The sequence below is a fragment of the Xiphias gladius genome, chromosome 8 (genome assembly GCF_016859285.1).
Source record: "Xiphias gladius isolate SHS-SW01 ecotype Sanya breed wild chromosome 8, ASM1685928v1, whole genome shotgun sequence".
Classification (NCBI taxonomy): Eukaryota; Metazoa; Chordata; class Actinopteri; order Istiophoriformes; family Xiphiidae; genus Xiphias; species Xiphias gladius.
This window is the reverse complement of record NC_053407.1, coordinates 16,787,639-16,802,921: the sequence shown is the minus strand read 5'-3', so window position 1 is coordinate 16,802,921 and position 15,283 is coordinate 16,787,639. Positions and strand designations below refer to the sequence as shown.

Genomic DNA, 15,283 nt, shown 5'->3' with positions numbered 1-15,283 from the left:
AAGTTCAGTAATTATTTTAGCTGAGCTGTGAGGTAAAAGAATTCTGGTGAGTCTGAAAGACAGTAAAGCATACACTCTCCGAGGACTTTACGAGGAACACCTGTACACCTGCCTATTCAAGCAATTATCCAGTTAGCCCAATCATGTGGCGACAGTGCAATGCATAAAATCCTGCAGATACAGGTCAGGAGCTTCAGTTAATGTTCACATCAAACCTCAGAATGGGGAAAAAATGTGATCTCAGTGACTTTTTGCCGAGGCATGAGCACTGGTGTCAGACAGGCGGGTTTGAGTATTTCTGAAGCTGCTGATCTCCTGGGATTTTCACGCGCAACTGACTCTAGAGATTCCTCGGACGGAAACGCCTTGTTGATGAGAGGGGTCAGAGGAGGGTGGCCAGACTGGTTGGAGCTGACAGACGGGCCACGGTAACTCAGATGACCACTCTTCACACATCGAGCCTTGAGGTGGATGGGCTACGACGGCAGAAGACCTCATCAGGTTCCACTTCTGTCAGCCATGATCAGAAATCTTGAGTCGACAGTCCAGGCTGCTGGTGGTGGTGTAATGTTGTTGGAAATGTTTTATTGGCACACTTTCGGCCCCCTTAATACCAGTCAATCATCGTTTGAATGCCACAGCCTATCTGAATTTTTTTGCTGACCATATGCATCCCTTTATGACCACATATTGATTATATTGATTATGTCAACATAAATGTGAGAGAGATGTCTTATAAACTTTCCTCTCGAATTCTACAATATACCGAAGCATATTCAGTATATAATCTTGGATGCAATGTCTTAATCACGACAGAGTGTGAATGAAGCTGCGATTACAGGACACCGGTGGAGCTCTGCTAATTTCGGGTAGACTGATTGTGATTGTAGTCTGATTTTCCAACACTTAGGGGTCACTAAAGCATGCACTTAAGAAGCACACTTACTGTACGTTTGCCACTGGTACAGAACTGAGAGTGGATGGACCACTGTTGGAGGAGGATTACTCAGAATTCTTCAGGACAACTTCAAACCAGCGGCTAGAAAGTTTAATCCTTGACACGATCGGATGTTATAACGGGGCAATGACCCGAAACGCACGTCAAAAGTGGGTTTGGGATTTCTTATCCAACCTAAAAATGAGCTTTTGAAATGGCCTTCCCAAAGTCCTGACCTCAGCCCCGTGTGTATGCCGACTGACCTGAAAGGACGAGTCCATGCAAGACAATCATGATGTCAAAGCCAGAGGCTTTCTGATAACTACCAAAAACAGCTGGTTAAGGTGAAAGGGGACATGCAAACCAAATTATAGCTGTGCTACATGAAGATTCTTGACCATTATTTTACATTTTATTTTCAGAAGACGCACAATTATTTTGTTAAAAAAAAAAAAACAAATTTGTGAAATTATTTTTGCGAAATAGTGCAATTTTCTTTGAAAGGAAAAAAAAAAAAAAAAAAAAAAAACAGCTGCAGAAATCATTGTGATCCCAATACAGGCATAATATACATGTCCCAAGGGTATATACAGTTTTAATTTTGAACTTAAAAGTTGCTTTCAACTTCTTTTTACATAGCGCGTGTTTTACTTTTTACTATGAAGTTTTTGCCTCATTAGTCAAAGTCTAAGACCATTCAAGACCGTTTATTAGAAGTTTTGACAACTGCTCACATCCATCTCAACAACTCTACAGCAGGGGGCAGTCAAACACCAGCGACTTATGGCGAGACAAAACACATGATAATTTTTCAAAAAATGCTCACAACAGCAGCAAATGAGACAGGAGGGCACCTCATTAACAAGACATTTTCTTTTATTCAATAAATAATTTACATTATAAACAGCTGGCGTGTGGCACCACATTTGCTTTACATACAAACACAGTTTGATCTTTCTGGCATTTCCCATTCAGCTATGTTTTTTTTAATTCTTTTTAACCATTACAAATCTAACACAGAATTTCAAACAAAAAAAAGAGCTAAATGAAAGAGAAAACATAAAGTGCTTTAAACTCAAAAACATGAACGCCCCAGAACACTTTCTACATTCCCTTTCCTAGAGAAGGTGGGCTGCATTCAGGGTGTTTTACTTCATCTACGCCCAAGTATGCAAAAAGTGATGACAACCAACATATCTACAAAGACTAAGTGTGTGTGCTGTTTTTGGATACTTTGTTCTGTGTCGTTCATGTTTTTGCAAAAAATCCCTTTTCAAATAAAAAAAGGTTCACATTCACCAAAGCATCTGATGTACAAAAACTGGAGTGATAAATTCAAAACACAACTGGTAATATACAAATTCAAACTCAACAACTCACAAAACATATGTACAATCTCACATTACACATGTAGAACCATATACTGTAAAACTCACAATACAAATTACATCTATTAACACAAGATTCAACATTACAATCATTTCTTTGTATGATTTTTTTTTCTCTTTTGTTGCTGTCAAACTCCACCAATACATACTCCAAATAGCAGTAGTAAGGCCTGCCAAATACTTCAGTGTAAAGGATAAATGACTGTCAAACTGTGCCCAAGTAGTAACAGTATCTACAGGGATGACTTACACTTTAGCAGATACTGCAACTGAGAGCCAAAGTTCAAAAGGAAACCTCGTAATGAGGAGTGTTATCATGAAACACAAGAAAAGCAAAATGGTGAGACTGCTAAAAAAAAAAAGAAAAGAAAAAGAGAGACAAATGCTGCTTTTACAGTGTGTTACTGGAATTTTAATGCGTACTGCAAAATCGACCCACAAACACAAGTTATATACAAGAAAGAATCCCACTAATGTGAATTGTTTAAGACTGAAAGATGAAAATTCAGTTGTTGAGGAAATGTTGGCACAAGGGCTTGTTCTTTGGCAATGACTTAAGCCATGAAAACACGTCTACAGACATATGCTTATCATTTACTCAATAAGCCACGGTCAGGTCAGCACAGTGGTAGTCTATAAAATGCTAAACCGACGAGAGGTGACGTCGTTACAGATAGTACAGCATCTACACCACTGTTACTGGAAATGGAGAGTTAAATTCACCAAACGCCCTCAAAGAGGTGTCATAGTTTGATTGGTTGATCTACACGTGTAAACGCTCTAAGTGCCCTTAACTAAGTTTGTTCTTCTGCTGTCATTTTAGCTACATTCACATAACAGACTTAAAATACGAACACTGTCTGATCAACATGTCAGCTCAAACAATGGAGGGAAAGGCTGTACGACACTGGAAATGATGTACAGATCAAAGGAGATTATTTTTATCAGTTCCCTCCTGGGATTTGCTACTTGGCGGACACAGTCCATCTGAAGAGACTGTGGAGCATCTCTTCTTGTCTATTTCTGAATCTTTGGGTGCAACAGAAAGACTTGGGACGGATTTCTCATTTCTGGTAACGCCTGCACCCACAAACACACAAAATTAACCACAGACGCTGAGTTCTGCACACATATTCTACTAACGTACTCACACACAGACGCGTACAAACACACACACGCAAGCACATATAACCTAACAATATGAACCACTAATCTCCGAAGCAGACAACTGGAGACGCTGCTCTGACATCCTTTTGGCTGAGTGCTTCCTCCACAAGGCTCAGGCTTTTCCAAAGCTGGAAACTAATCAAACATAGAGCTGCTTCTGGCCTTAGGTTAACAAAAGCCCCTGTCAGGTCCTCTTGCTTTGCCACATGAGCCACAGAGAACTTCACTGGCTTGGCAGCAATGAGGGGATCAGGGGAGGGAGGATCAGCAAACTCCTCTTTCTGCAAAAGATCATCTCGTCCGGCTTCCCATAGGCATGCAGGCCTGGTGAGAATGTGGGATTTAATCCCAGGTGGATATCCTGAGCTCTGGGGTAGCTGGGCTCTCTCACCGCTGCTCTCTTCAAAGACCAGTCCTATGAACCAGCTAAACACATGTGATGATAGGTGGAATCCCCTTGTCATTAGACTGAAGTCAAGACATGACAATACAACTAAAATGAGACTTAGGGCTGGGATGACCCTATTGGCAAGCTCCGGGTCACCTAACAGAATCAGAGCAGAAGAGAGGAGCCCATGCAGACCACAGCGATGGTACTCTAGCACTCACTGACAGATGCGCCATGAGGATGTTGTTGTAAAGGGACTATAGATGAACTGTGCAACACTCAATCCACAATAAGACAGCGAGGAGGTTGATGAGGAAGAGAGAGAGTAAATCTTTGCCCCTCTGTGCTGCATTATTCATAAAAGCACCCTTTTCAAAGATGTGGTATCTGTTGCTGTTTGAGTGGAGCATTTTTACATCCTCAAAGGCGTAATAGGCTGCCATGGTGAAGTTAATGTCCCCCGAGGAGAGGAGGTCAAATACGCAGGAGTGAAAATACACATCCTCCACTGGGAGTCGCTCTTTGCATTTGGCCTCTGCAGATTGGTAGGTAAAGCCATGTGCCCCGGTGCCGCTCCTGGTCCTGCCTGTGCCGTGGGCCTCTGCTGTTCGAGCCCTGAAGTTCCTGAAGTCGATGCGCTGGTTGGCAGGACAGCCGTGAAGACACAGGTACAAGTCCTGGTTATCGCCTTCCTCCACGGAGTTCACAACTTCCTCCGGCATCCGCACTGCAAAGGTCAGGTAGCGGCCCACCTGCCGGACCACTATGGTTGTTCCAATGTACTTGGCCTGAATCTCCACATGCTGCCCAGGAACCTTCTCCACCACGCGCAGGGTGTTCGCTCTGTGCCAATCCCCTCCGTTCTTGGAGCCATCTGCGAATGCAGCCGGCAGTTCATCTGTCTCTGCGTGGTACATCTTTTGGTCCACACATTCCTGGAAATTCTTAAAGATGATGGTCAACTGCAGGATAAAAGACACAACAGAAATGTCGTTTAAATTTTGCAAACATGATAATCTCACTCTGACTGAAAGCTTCTCAGAAAGGCACAAATGCAGTCATTAGCTGCTGTGTAGAAAAGGGCAATAGCAAGAGCATCGGTAAAACAAAATGTAAGTTAACAGAATCTATTAACAAAATAAGTAAAATAAATGAGTAAACAGACACAATGGCTGAAGTCAGATTACTGCAAATAGGAAATATTGATATGTACTATACATTGATATTGCACATGAGTGGATTTGTCAGTTTTGGTGTAAGTGGTTTCTTGGAAGCAATGTTTTCTGCTCACACACAGAATCCTACTAATCCGCAGTAAATGTTAACATGAAATTTAAAGAGTACAGTGCTTACACTTTTACATTAAGAACAAGTTTGTGCAATATGTGCCATCTACCCCACTTAAGTGTCACATTTCAGCGTCGGCTCAACATGGGGGAGGCCAAGGTAAACGCCCTCAAAAAACACGAGTCTGGGCCATGTAAAAATCAGGCCTCAGTTTGCAGACACAAAGACGATCCATTCATAGCACTGAAAAACCTGCCTGTGAACCCCAGAACTATGCTCCAGGGAGTGGCGTCGGGCCAGGACGGAGCGATACACTCTGTAGCTAATTAAGTGAGACTGGTCAGGACTCTGCAAGCTTGGTTTCATCAGGACACCAATGAGCCATTGTCAGAGCAGCAATACCAGGACAGCCTTAGGACTCTGAAGTCTGCTCACTTGGGACAGAGGATGGGGGGAGTCTACAGAATACTTTCTTAGCTTGACTGTTCATCTGTTGCACCACTTCTGTCTCAATTCCCTTTACCCTCAGCTAACATTTCCTACCTACATCGACTTCTGTTTTTTTTCCAGGTTAATTTCTTAAGCTTTTAATGAAAACAAACGAGGGAAAAATGCCTCTATTATCCCTCCATCAGAATGAAGATGGAAATAACCAGACAGTTTTATTTGTTGTAGCATGAGCAATGTACCAACACAGAGCTCAGCAAACGCAGATCCTTTACCAGAAGGGCCTTGTTTGCACAGGTGGCACTGGCTGCTGCCTTGTTTTCCCTTTGTCCAGAATCAAGATCTTAAAAAAAAAAAAAAATGTCTCATTTGCTTCCAAGAACAGCAATATAAAAATGTCATTAGTTTAAAATCTAAAAAAAACAAAACAAAAACATGAATGCTTAATAGAGTGTCATTAAGAAACCTTGATTACAGAAAATTATACTTTCTACGAAAGTGATTAAGGACAATGTCCTCTTATACCTCAGTCTAAATACTTCAGTTACGATACTCTGCATTGTGACTGAGGTCCACAATCATTGCTGTCAAAAACGATGCCAAAACCGAACCAACTCTAAGTGAATTTGCCAAGTACAAATACTCCTATTTCTTTTTGCCCTAAAGTCCTACTGAAAGCCTTTTTAGGGGCAGCCATCCATGCTAACCAATATACTGTTAAACAAAACAAAAATAATGAGGTATACACTGCTGATAAAGCTAACTATCTTATGTTGTAAAGAAAATACCTACAGTAATGTGCAGACAACATTTTACTGTACTCAGTATGGATATACTCTAAGTAGGCCAACCATCAGCCTGAACTGTCCAAAGTGAAAAGTGAAAATGGAGCCTCATGTTAACATTTATCGCAGCACTGCTGTTATAACACTAACATATCATTTATAAAGCTTATCAAGATCTGAGCAATTGTGCTGGGCTGAGCTTTTTCATCTGTCATTAGGGAACTCATCCAAACACTAACCAGAGTCCACAGACTGACGGAAAACCAGCCCCACAGCAGCTCTCACAGTATCACCACTTGAAAGAAGAGACTCGCGCATACAAAAATATGAACAGCTTGATATTCTGCTGTAGCGCTGACATTCAAGGAGCTAAAACCAACAAAAAACATTGTGATAATTTAAATCACTAACAAGTAATGTAAATCAGTACAGCTTGGGCATATTATTGATTAATTAGTCTATTATTTTTTAATCTTTTAACCTAGAAAACTTCAAAAATGCAGATTTTTATCAATTTCACTGAGCACAAGTCTTCCGATTTCTTTTTTTGTGTCCGTACAACACTCCAAATACCCTACATATTCGATACGCAGTGATACAACTTTTGAGAAGCTAGAACCAGCTAATGTGTGGCATTTTTGCCTCATAAACAACTTTAACTGATCATCGCAATTGTTGCGGAATAATTTTCCTTTTGATTGTAGAGCTGAAAAGAGTGATCTATTAATCGATCAGTGGATCAACAGAAAAATTCCTCTGCAACTTTTTTCATAATCCTTTAAGTACTTGTCTCAGCAAAAATGCCCAAAATAATAGAGTTCTGGCTTCTCAAATTTCGAGATTTGCTGCTTTTCTGTGACTTCTGGAAATTTGAATAATGTTGTTTTCAGAAAAAACAAAAACAACTATTTGATCAATGGAGAACCCTAGCTGATTGACAATACAATCAATAGATTTACACACAAACATGCATACTGGGTGATCAGAAAAGATCCCCACCTTGGTTGTGGCGGTGGCCAAAGACCCCTGCACCACAGGAGTGTTGGTCACCTGGACAGACAGGTATTTGTTGTGGATAAGTGGCCAGGCTCCTTCCACCTTACACGTCTGGAAGTCGTCTCCAAAGGTTCGGAGGTGCGGGTCTCCGAAGAAGCCACAGTGGGTGTAGTTGGGCGGCGACGTGTTGCGTGGAAGACTGCGCTCATAGTTGCACAATTCCGGGCTATCAGAGTGTACCTGTCTGTCGGACGGGTGTGGAGGGGTTGGCGGAGGAAGTGGGGTCCGGGCACGTGGTTGGGATGTCGGCCCCTCCTTGGAGCAGTTGTGTTGGCTCATTAGATCCTCTATGCCATGCTGGGCGGAGTGGTACGCCAAGTCGCCCCGGCAGGTGCGTGCAGTCCGGCGTACGCAACTGTTGTACGCTCGCAGCGCCGTGCAAAGCTCCTCCTCCGTTCCAGAATTTGAGGTGGAGGCCCAAAATTCCGAGTTACACTTGAGGATCTTGCACTGCAGACTCACTGTCAGGGTGGAACAAGATACCGTATGAACCACAGAAGCAATCCAGGGGCTCACATGATACAAGTCCACAGATAAAGCTATAAATACAATTTAATCAAGAACTTTTCTAAGTAATCAACGTCTAATGCCCACACAGCCATTGTTGTTTCTCTTAAAGGCTCCAATGCCAAATCTCTTCTTACTTTTCCTGCATACTATACATTAAATCATACACATTGTATTAGTGACAAAGCAGTAATTGTTATCTTTTGCCGCATACGTTGTTCTGTCTATTATCTAGTTGGCATTTCGTCAAAACTGGTCAAAACACTCCAATGCTTATAAAAAAAAGGAAAAAAAAGAAGAAAAAAAAAGGATTTGAGAGGAAAAGAACCCTTGTCTATTTTTTTTATAAAAATGTATACATTTAACCCCATGTAATAATGTCTTCTAGTAGTAAGTAAGCAGGTTTAAGCCTCCCTCAGGTCAACCTGGATATAAGGTGGCCTCTCTGTTTATTGCAGAGAGGTGTACTGCCCTTTCACACCCAGTGGCTTTTGGTTTCTGTAAAAATACCATTTGGGATCCTAATCAACACCCTTACCTTTTCATACGCTGCTTGACTGCAGATTGTTGTCTCCAGCTTTAATGCCACATCCGGCCAACTCTTTACACAAATGTTCTTCAAATATTTCTCAGGATGCCCTGTTGCAACACTGTGTTTGACTAGTATTACCTTCGACTAATAGAGCTTTTATCTGAATGGGCTGTGAGAAGTTTCTCCCAGTCCCTCTGGAGGACGGGGGGGGGGGGGCATATCAACACTTTGAAGTCACACTTTAAACAATATCGCTCCTCAAAGCTTCACCGCCGCTCTCTCCAACCCCCACACCGCCTCTCCGTTTCCCACCCATTTGATAGGTGGCAGTAAACTAATCTTGATCTCAACTATCAGTGCATTATCGCGTTGTTGTTTGACTGTAAGTGGCCTTAGAGGGAAACCGATAAGGGGTTTGGCGAATGTGCAAGGTGAGTGGACGGGGTGTCTTCACTGCAAAAAGTGACCCGCTGTGTTATTGGGAATATTCTTTTGTTTTTTCGTAGGAGCTTTTTTTTTTTTTCCCCCTCAAAAATAGCGGCTGTGGTGGGCTTTAAAAACAGTTCAACGGGCAAATTAAAAAAAAGAAAAAAAAAACCCACCCCAATCTCTACAAATATACGTTTCTTTACATTTTAGCATAAAAAAAATTGTAATTCCTCGCTTGACCACACTAAAGGTTGGAACAAAACAGTTACTTTCATGAAGCTAACGTGAAATACTGAGGCATGCCCCATCCCCCCAAACAAAACAAGGTTTGAGAGCCGCAGCAGCTCCAAGAAGACCTCTCGGGGTGTTTTTGTCTTTCTGCGATGAAATAAAAATAAAACATGGACTAAAACTACCGAAATTAAATCACATCTCTGCTTGCTCACTTTCAAGCCTGCTGTCACATTTTCCAAACCTTCAACCTTTTCCACACATCTTCAAGTAAGCCACTTCGCCCTAATTTTCTGTCATCTACTTCAATCGAATCATTTTTCAAGTGGAGTTTGGTGGGATTCCAAACAATTACTACAGAGAATTATACATATTTAGCTATATTTATAACAATTTAAGGACTTTAGTTAAACACTTCATCATTTTAGATGTACTAAGTAACCGTAGTTCAATTAATATATCACTATAATATTTCGGCTTATAAATAGTGAACGGAACTGGCAACTTTGCTGCTCGAAGTGAAAAAGCAGCTAACTAGTAGTCAGTCAACGCCAGGAACTTCTGGGGAGACCTCGTTGTGATTTACAAAGTTCAGCCTGTAGCATGTGAACCGTATCGACGCAGAGGATGCCTGTTGGCCGCTGATTTATCCTACAGAGTAACGAGTCGTTTCTTACCGGAGGGGAAGAGTGAGAGAAACACGGCGAGGACTCTGCACACTTCAAGCGCCGAGGGTCTTCCTCTTTTCCCCATAACCATCCATCCAGCTCGGGGTCGCACTTCACTCCTCTCCCTGGTCAAACCGAATTAAGGAGAGGACAGAGGAGCAGAGTTAGAGCCGCCTGGTTGTCCTGGTTGAGAAAACTAAAAAAAAAAGTCCCTAAAAGAAGTCCGTCCCGTCCTCTCATTACTACCAGGTAAGAAGCAGTTGTTTTTTTTGTTTGTTTGTTTTTTTTTTGTTTTTTATTTTGCCCTCTTCGGTGTGAGAGTTAACTCAACGGCTGCAGCCGAGTTAGCTAGCTAACGCTCAGTGCGGGACAAACGGCTGAAGGCAGCCTGGCAACCTATCTTCCTTTCAGGGAGTGTCGAGAAGGTGCAGCCTCTGAGGGCTAGCGGACGCACTGAACCAATCACGGCCGCCTGTTCTGCCCTTAAACCCCCCTCTCCAAGTTTCACATTACATCTTAGTGTGCAGACTTACACGCCGAACGAGTCTTCACGACCCACAAAGCGGCTGTCCACAGCGCCATATAAGAAAAGGCTTGATTCGCTCCCAAGATGACAACAAAAACCCCCTCTGTGGAGGGACAACCTGAAAAGGAAAACAATGTCCTCCCCTCCACAGAGCTTGTGAGGGGATTAATGCCGAGGAAAAAGGAGGGAAAAAACACACATCACTTCTCTTCTCAGAAAACCGTCATTTACCAACTTTTCTTCTGCATATTACTTCTCACTAGCATGTTTGAACCCACTGTGGCACGTTTACATGAACCTAAAATGTTGGCTACAAGCCAAGATAACCTCCCCAACCTCACAGACCCACTGCTAGGTCAAACTTGTGCTGTGCAGCCAAACATTGATCGAATCCAGTTTTATTTTATGTTCTAATGTGGGTCCCAAAGTTTCCAAACATACCAAATATGTCGGTTAGAAAGTTGGATAAACTATACAAAATGATCATCAAGAATATTCCCATTCGATAGTATTGCGCAGCCACAAAAACATGGGAGTCTTGGGTTTGAGTATTTCACCCAGCGTAAATAGCCTCAATGAAGACAAGCTGATGCAATATAGTCTATACATGATGAGGGCTAACTAACGATTACTTTCAACATCTATTAATCTGCCAGTTATTTTTGCAATTAATCGTTTTGTCTGTAAGATGTCAGAAAATAGTGGAAAAATGCCCATCACAGTTTCCCAGAGTCCGAGGTGATGTGTTCAGATTGCTTGTACTAGCCGGCTAACAGCCCAAGACCCAAAGATATGATAGTTTACTATAGAACGTGACAGAGAGCTTCAAATCCGCACTTTTAACATGGTGAAACTAGCAAACAGTTGCCACTTATGCTTGACAAGTGATTGAAACGAGCAACAATTATCATTAAAAGTCAAATTAATCTTACTGTTGGCTGACAAAGTGAATATTGACTAATAGTTTCAGCGCTATGTATGATGCTGTCAGCATACTGTCAGCCAGGTGAGGGGGAAATAAATGGAGGGAACTGGATTTTAAAAGGTTTTAATGGAATTTAACTTCCAAAATATAACCTGTCAACATCAAACTGAATATCACATATGGAAAGTAAAGAACGGCCATTTATACATATAGGCTTTGTAAGTATGATTTTAAAGGTAGGCTAATCCAATCTCACTTTCCTGTTTGTCGAGACAAACACTTTTGTGACCTACATTTCAGACAGAAACTGGGCCACAGCAATAATTTTAGAAATACTGACAGTCATGAGTCCATATTCCCCCAGCTCAACCCCACCTCCCTGCAAAATGTTTGACTAGACACCGAGCAAAAACTCGCAATATAAAGTATTAATTCATTTAAGTTTTCATTTATATTTTCTGTAAATGTTGTCCTGCTACATGATGGTTTACATGCTGTTTAAAAAAACCCACCAAATTTAAAGAATTTAAGGGTAAAGAATATCAGAATAAGCATTTAAGTACCAATATGTTTAGTATGTCTGTAATTATAAGATGTAAACTCATCCTCACGTTGTCAAATGACAAAAAATCCCAGAAAAATAATAAAATATAATGCCCTGCTGTAGTTTAAACCACCCCAAATCGATTGACTCAATTTTTGCATGTTGCTGATTTGAATACATTTCCACCACTACTCAGAAAAGCGGAGAGTGACCCCACCCAGCCACCCTCACCCCCCATCCCCACCCCCACCCCCCAAAAGGCATTGACCCCCTCATTCAACTGCCTTTCAGTTGTACAAACGGCACATTACTCGTGTCTTTTACTGAAATTTAAACCAAAATACTACCAGACAGATGGCTGCATACTCAGGTTGTGACTGGCTGTACAGTAGTTTTCCACAAGGCGGTGAATGTCTTTGTGATTGCTGTCCCTCCGGATGATGGATATGTTCGTGTACAATGAGGCCTGAGCCTATGCATGTTTTCAACAAGGGTGGCCCTGTGCAGACTGATTTCCAGCTCCAATATACCTGGCACCCATATATGAAATGAATGACCGCAGCTGAAAGGTATAAGCTGCCCGGTGGAACATTTTTGGCTTTCAGCAGTGAAAGTGTGGTTGTAGAAGCAAAGTCAGGAATTAAAATTTTGTAATAGCACAATAAAGGCTTTGGTGTAAATATTCCCTAATTGCGACTGATTCAAGCATTAGTCGACTGTTGGTAGAAAAACCTCCGAATTGGTGTTTCTGTACGTCAGATCTGAAAAATAGATGTTGCAGATAGCTTATAGACCAAATGTATTCCCCCTGTTGGACTGAATTTGCAGACAAAGGTACAAAATGTTTTTACATAAACTCTCAAGATGTTAATATGTACGTCTTTTTACACGGATGGCCCCCATTCGGACAATGACTCGACTGATTGGTTGTTAAGTATTTGGTCAACTAAGAAAGTTTTAGTCCATTAGTCATTTTTATGGTATGTTTATGAGGAATAAGCTAATGATTATTTAAATATTTAAGAATATTTAAATGAAAATACCATCTCTAGTATCGTAATAGTCACAACTAAGCTTTGGTCTTTGATAAGCACTAGATATTTAGAGTTACTTTGGCATGACTGCATTCATCCGCAAAATGACAATAAAACTGGAGAAACTAATTATTTGACAGATTTCTTACATTTATCAGTAGACAATGAATTATTTTAGTCCACCATCCATTTTTTTTATTCAGGACAACCCTATTTATTCTCATCAGGAATATCTAATTATCCTAATTAGTGTTTAAATAAGTAGTCGATCAATATAGAATTCTTCCGCAGCTATTTTGATAATCAATTTCATCAGTTCAGTCATTTATCAATAATTTATCAAAATCATCATTTAGGAAGCAAAAATGCCAAACACTGTCTGGTTCCAGCTTCTCCAATGCATGGATTCATGTTTTTTCTCAGAGACCCTTTTTTTTTTTTTTTTTTTTTACTATTTTCTAGCATTTTATAGACTTCAATAATCATCAGTGAAAATAATCAGCTGCAGCCCTTATTCTACAATACTGTCATATACAGTACACTTCAAATCCAAATTAGGTTACAGGACCTCTTCTCTTCAACAGCCTTTTCTCATTCGGCCTTCGCTGTGGCCTGTATTTTGGCTTTTGGACAACGGTATTAGTGGCTGATGTATCAAATCAATCAAATTCTTTGATTGCTTCTATGAGTTTTACCCATTGGATTTTACATGGCCATGTACTGAAACGACAAACCATTTGTGAATGAGAAAATCTTTGCCTAGAAACGAAATATAGGGACATCAGGCAGACCGCGTGCTCCACAGGCTGCAACAGGTAAAGGTGACACAATATAACAATAAAACGTGTCCATAAATCAAGTCGGTATGATCCAATCGCGTTCAGATGGTGTGCTGCTTTAAACCCCTGCCGTCACCTGTCAAACCTGTTGTCAAAAGGATTACAGCATACGAAATTCTGACATGTTGATGTGGCTTAATGTAAGTAATGTACTGGTGAGCCGCTACGCCTCTTTCGCGCCGTGCGAAACTGTGATGCACCAGCCCACGTTTCCCGGTGCATCCGTCTCGGGAGTCACGGCGGACTGAGTGTCCTTGCCAACAGATGGCGCTTGTTACGAGCTGCGATGCGAAACCTCGAGTCATGACACAAACGCACATGGCATTAGGAGGACAACCAAACCTCTCATTACCTACGAGCCTTATGGACGGCTCGGTTATTGGTCTAATTACAGCTGTCACGCAATTAGGCTTTGAAAGGTGAAGTTCTGCAGCCAGCGGGCGCGTCTGTCCCGTTGCCCTGCTCAGAGGGAGATCCTCCTTTATTCTGTGTCGGATCAAAGTAGCCTCAGCGGTATTTTTGGTCTGGGATAGATTGTCATAAATGTGAACAACATTGAAAGTGAAACAGTGCTGCATGATGTTGACTCTCTATACTTTAACATTTAACGGGAAGAGTCAAGTGAATGCAGTTTTATAATCAACTCCGTTTACCAAATTCAGTTTCCCCCCAGTTTGTTGTGTGACACCGGCAAATAGATCAAGTTCCCAACAATGCAGAAATCCAGCTCCTGTGACTGTACAGATGGTTGATAAAAGGGCATTTTTTTCTAGGACATTCAGATATAGTTTGGCGACCCAGCAGGCAAAGCAAAAACTGACAAGACCCCTGGGTGAAATAAACGCCGATGATGTTGGTTAAAATTCTAAAACAAGTCTCCAACAAATAAAACAAACCGACCTTGGCGACTGCATGGGCTCTCCGCGACTCTGGAGTCCCGCTGGAACCCGGAGGACAGCGAACAGGAGCGAGAGGAAGCGGACTCCTTAAAAAAAAAAAATTAAAAAAAAAAATCTCCCCCTTGAAAACACGTCCTGTGTGTCACAGTAATCCGAAATCAAAGGCACTCAGTGGCTTTCTGAGTGTGAAATCTGCCAATCTGTACATGATGTCCACCGATCAGCTTCCCCAGGTCCTGCTCTGCTGTGAAATGAAAGTCTTTTTTTTTTTTTTTTTTTTTTTCTTGCTTTCTTCTAGTTGGGATTCATTTAAACAGCCACTTCTCGCACCCGGCGGACTCAGACCTCCTCAGCCCCTAACTTAACTCATTTGACTACAAGTCGATCGGAAAGCAGACATTATGATAGATTAACTCCAGTAATTGCCCTAATCCGCACGCTGAATCCAAATTGTTAGTTATGGTCGACGTCGGGGAGCGAGAAGGAGGGGGGGGGGGCCCTGAGGGCAAAGCTGCTGCTGCGGCTGTTGCTGCTGCTGCTGCGTACGGCTCGATCCGCTGTCTAGATGTTGTGAAATGGCTAGTGAGAAAGTGTGAGAGAGACAATGATCGGCTCTGCGTGTCGCCGCTGGGAGCCCCAGATCTCAGCTGTGAGCCCCCATCATTTGTACTAGTTAGAGAATAGGAGTCAGAGT

General features: G+C 41.8%; 1 protein-coding gene across 1 annotated transcript; it reads right to left on the bottom strand.

Moving 5' to 3' along the window:
* Window positions 1-1,629: 1,629 nt before the first annotated feature.
* Window positions 1,630-15,039, bottom strand: rgma (repulsive guidance molecule BMP co-receptor a). Its single transcript, XM_040133564.1, has 4 exons — window positions 14,591-15,039; window positions 9,832-9,947; window positions 7,399-7,916; window positions 1,630-4,842 (listed from the first exon to the last, which is right to left on the bottom strand). Exons 1-4 carry the CDS (start codon window positions 14,602-14,604, stop codon window positions 4,138-4,140), a joined length of 1,353 nt encoding a protein of 450 aa, XP_039989498.1. The 5' UTR covers window positions 14,605-15,039; the 3' UTR covers window positions 1,630-4,137.
* Between the last annotated feature and the right edge of the window lie 244 nt (window positions 15,040-15,283).

Bases quoted from the DNA above. Each gene is read 5' to 3' on its own strand.
- rgma (XM_040133564.1), bottom strand. The intron at 7,917-9,831 runs GTAAGAAACGAC...CCACCCTGACAG, and splicing joins TCTCTCACTCTTCCCCTCCG to TGAGTCTGCAGTGCAAGATC. The intron at 4,843-7,398 runs GTGGGGATCTTT...TTTATCCTGCAG, and splicing joins TGGCCACCGCCACAACCAAG to TTGACCATCATCTTTAAGAA.